The 998-nt window shown below is 39.9% G+C and overlaps 1 protein-coding gene across 1 annotated transcript in view; it reads right to left on the bottom strand.

Annotated features, from left to right (window-relative positions):
- LOC119594204 (sex determination protein fruitless-like) overlaps positions 1–998 on the bottom strand; it is a gene marked incomplete in the record, with an annotated part of 27,626 nt that overhangs the window by 14,549 nt on the left and 12,079 nt on the right. Inside the window, 2 exon segments of the mRNA XM_037943275.1 lie at positions 347–421; positions 688–990. Of these exon segments, the coding sequence (XP_037799203.1) occupies positions 347–421; positions 688–990 (378 nt within the window).

Raw genomic sequence — 998 nt, 5'->3', positions numbered from 1 at the left:
ATAGTATGATAGTAGTGTCTTGATACAGAATAATATTTACTGTGCTTAAACAATTATGGCCAATATAAATCAGTCAAAATAAGTTTTGTGCCAAGTGCTAGCTACATTACTACTAAACAGAAACCTTAGTGGACCAAGAAAAAAAAAGTTGAATAGGTTTTCCATTTACAAATAATTATATCATGGTTAATATAAAGTATATAAAAAAAATATATCAAAATTCTTGTCCCTCTCTGAAATTTATGACTTAAAAAATTAATCAATAAAATAGCTTAAAAATAAGAAACAGAAAAAAATCTTTAAATGTCCACTAAGGCTACAATATCCTTCACATCTGTCACTTTACCTTGATTATTTTCTAGCGAGGGGAAAGAAGACTCATCGCTGGCTGACGTGTCGGGTGGGTACGGCCACATGTAACCTATGGAATGAAAATACTTGGGTTTTAGCTATACCAATACATTAGTGGCTTTTCATTAATCAGAAATAGTAATACAGTTACTTGCCTATGGTTACTGCAAGTTCTAAACGGATGGATCACAAATCTACCTGAAGTTCATGTATTTCGTACAAATGCTATTTCTTGAAATTGATCTTACTGGTTTTGCCTCGACTGCTTTACTGTTAACTATTATATATTATCATTCCACAAATATCTTTCCCGGAAAAAAAATCGCAAAAACTCACTTGGTGTGTGTGGAGCGTCGTCGGTCAAGAGGCGTGAGGTGGAAGGCCCAGGCGTGTCAGGCATCTGGTCATGGCTTGGACGGTCATGGTTCCTCTCTTCGTATTCATCGTCCGACTGGTGGTTTGCATCGCTGCTGTTTTCGTCTGGTCGTACAAGGAGTGACAGGGCTTTACTCGGGCTACTCGAACGGGGGTCGGAGTCCGGACGACTGGCAGGGGACGACCGAGGGATATCCACGTGGCTGTCTCCTCTCGACGACCCGACCAGGTTTTCGGGCGAAGGACTGTTCACTCTAAGTGGTTCTCGTAAG

The sequence above is a fragment of the Penaeus monodon genome, chromosome 33 (assembly GCF_015228065.2).
Source record: "Penaeus monodon isolate SGIC_2016 chromosome 33, NSTDA_Pmon_1, whole genome shotgun sequence".
Taxonomy (NCBI): Eukaryota; Metazoa; Arthropoda; class Malacostraca; order Decapoda; family Penaeidae; genus Penaeus; species Penaeus monodon.
The sequence above is the reverse complement of the archived record's forward strand: the minus strand, read 5'-3'. Positions and strand labels throughout refer to the sequence as shown.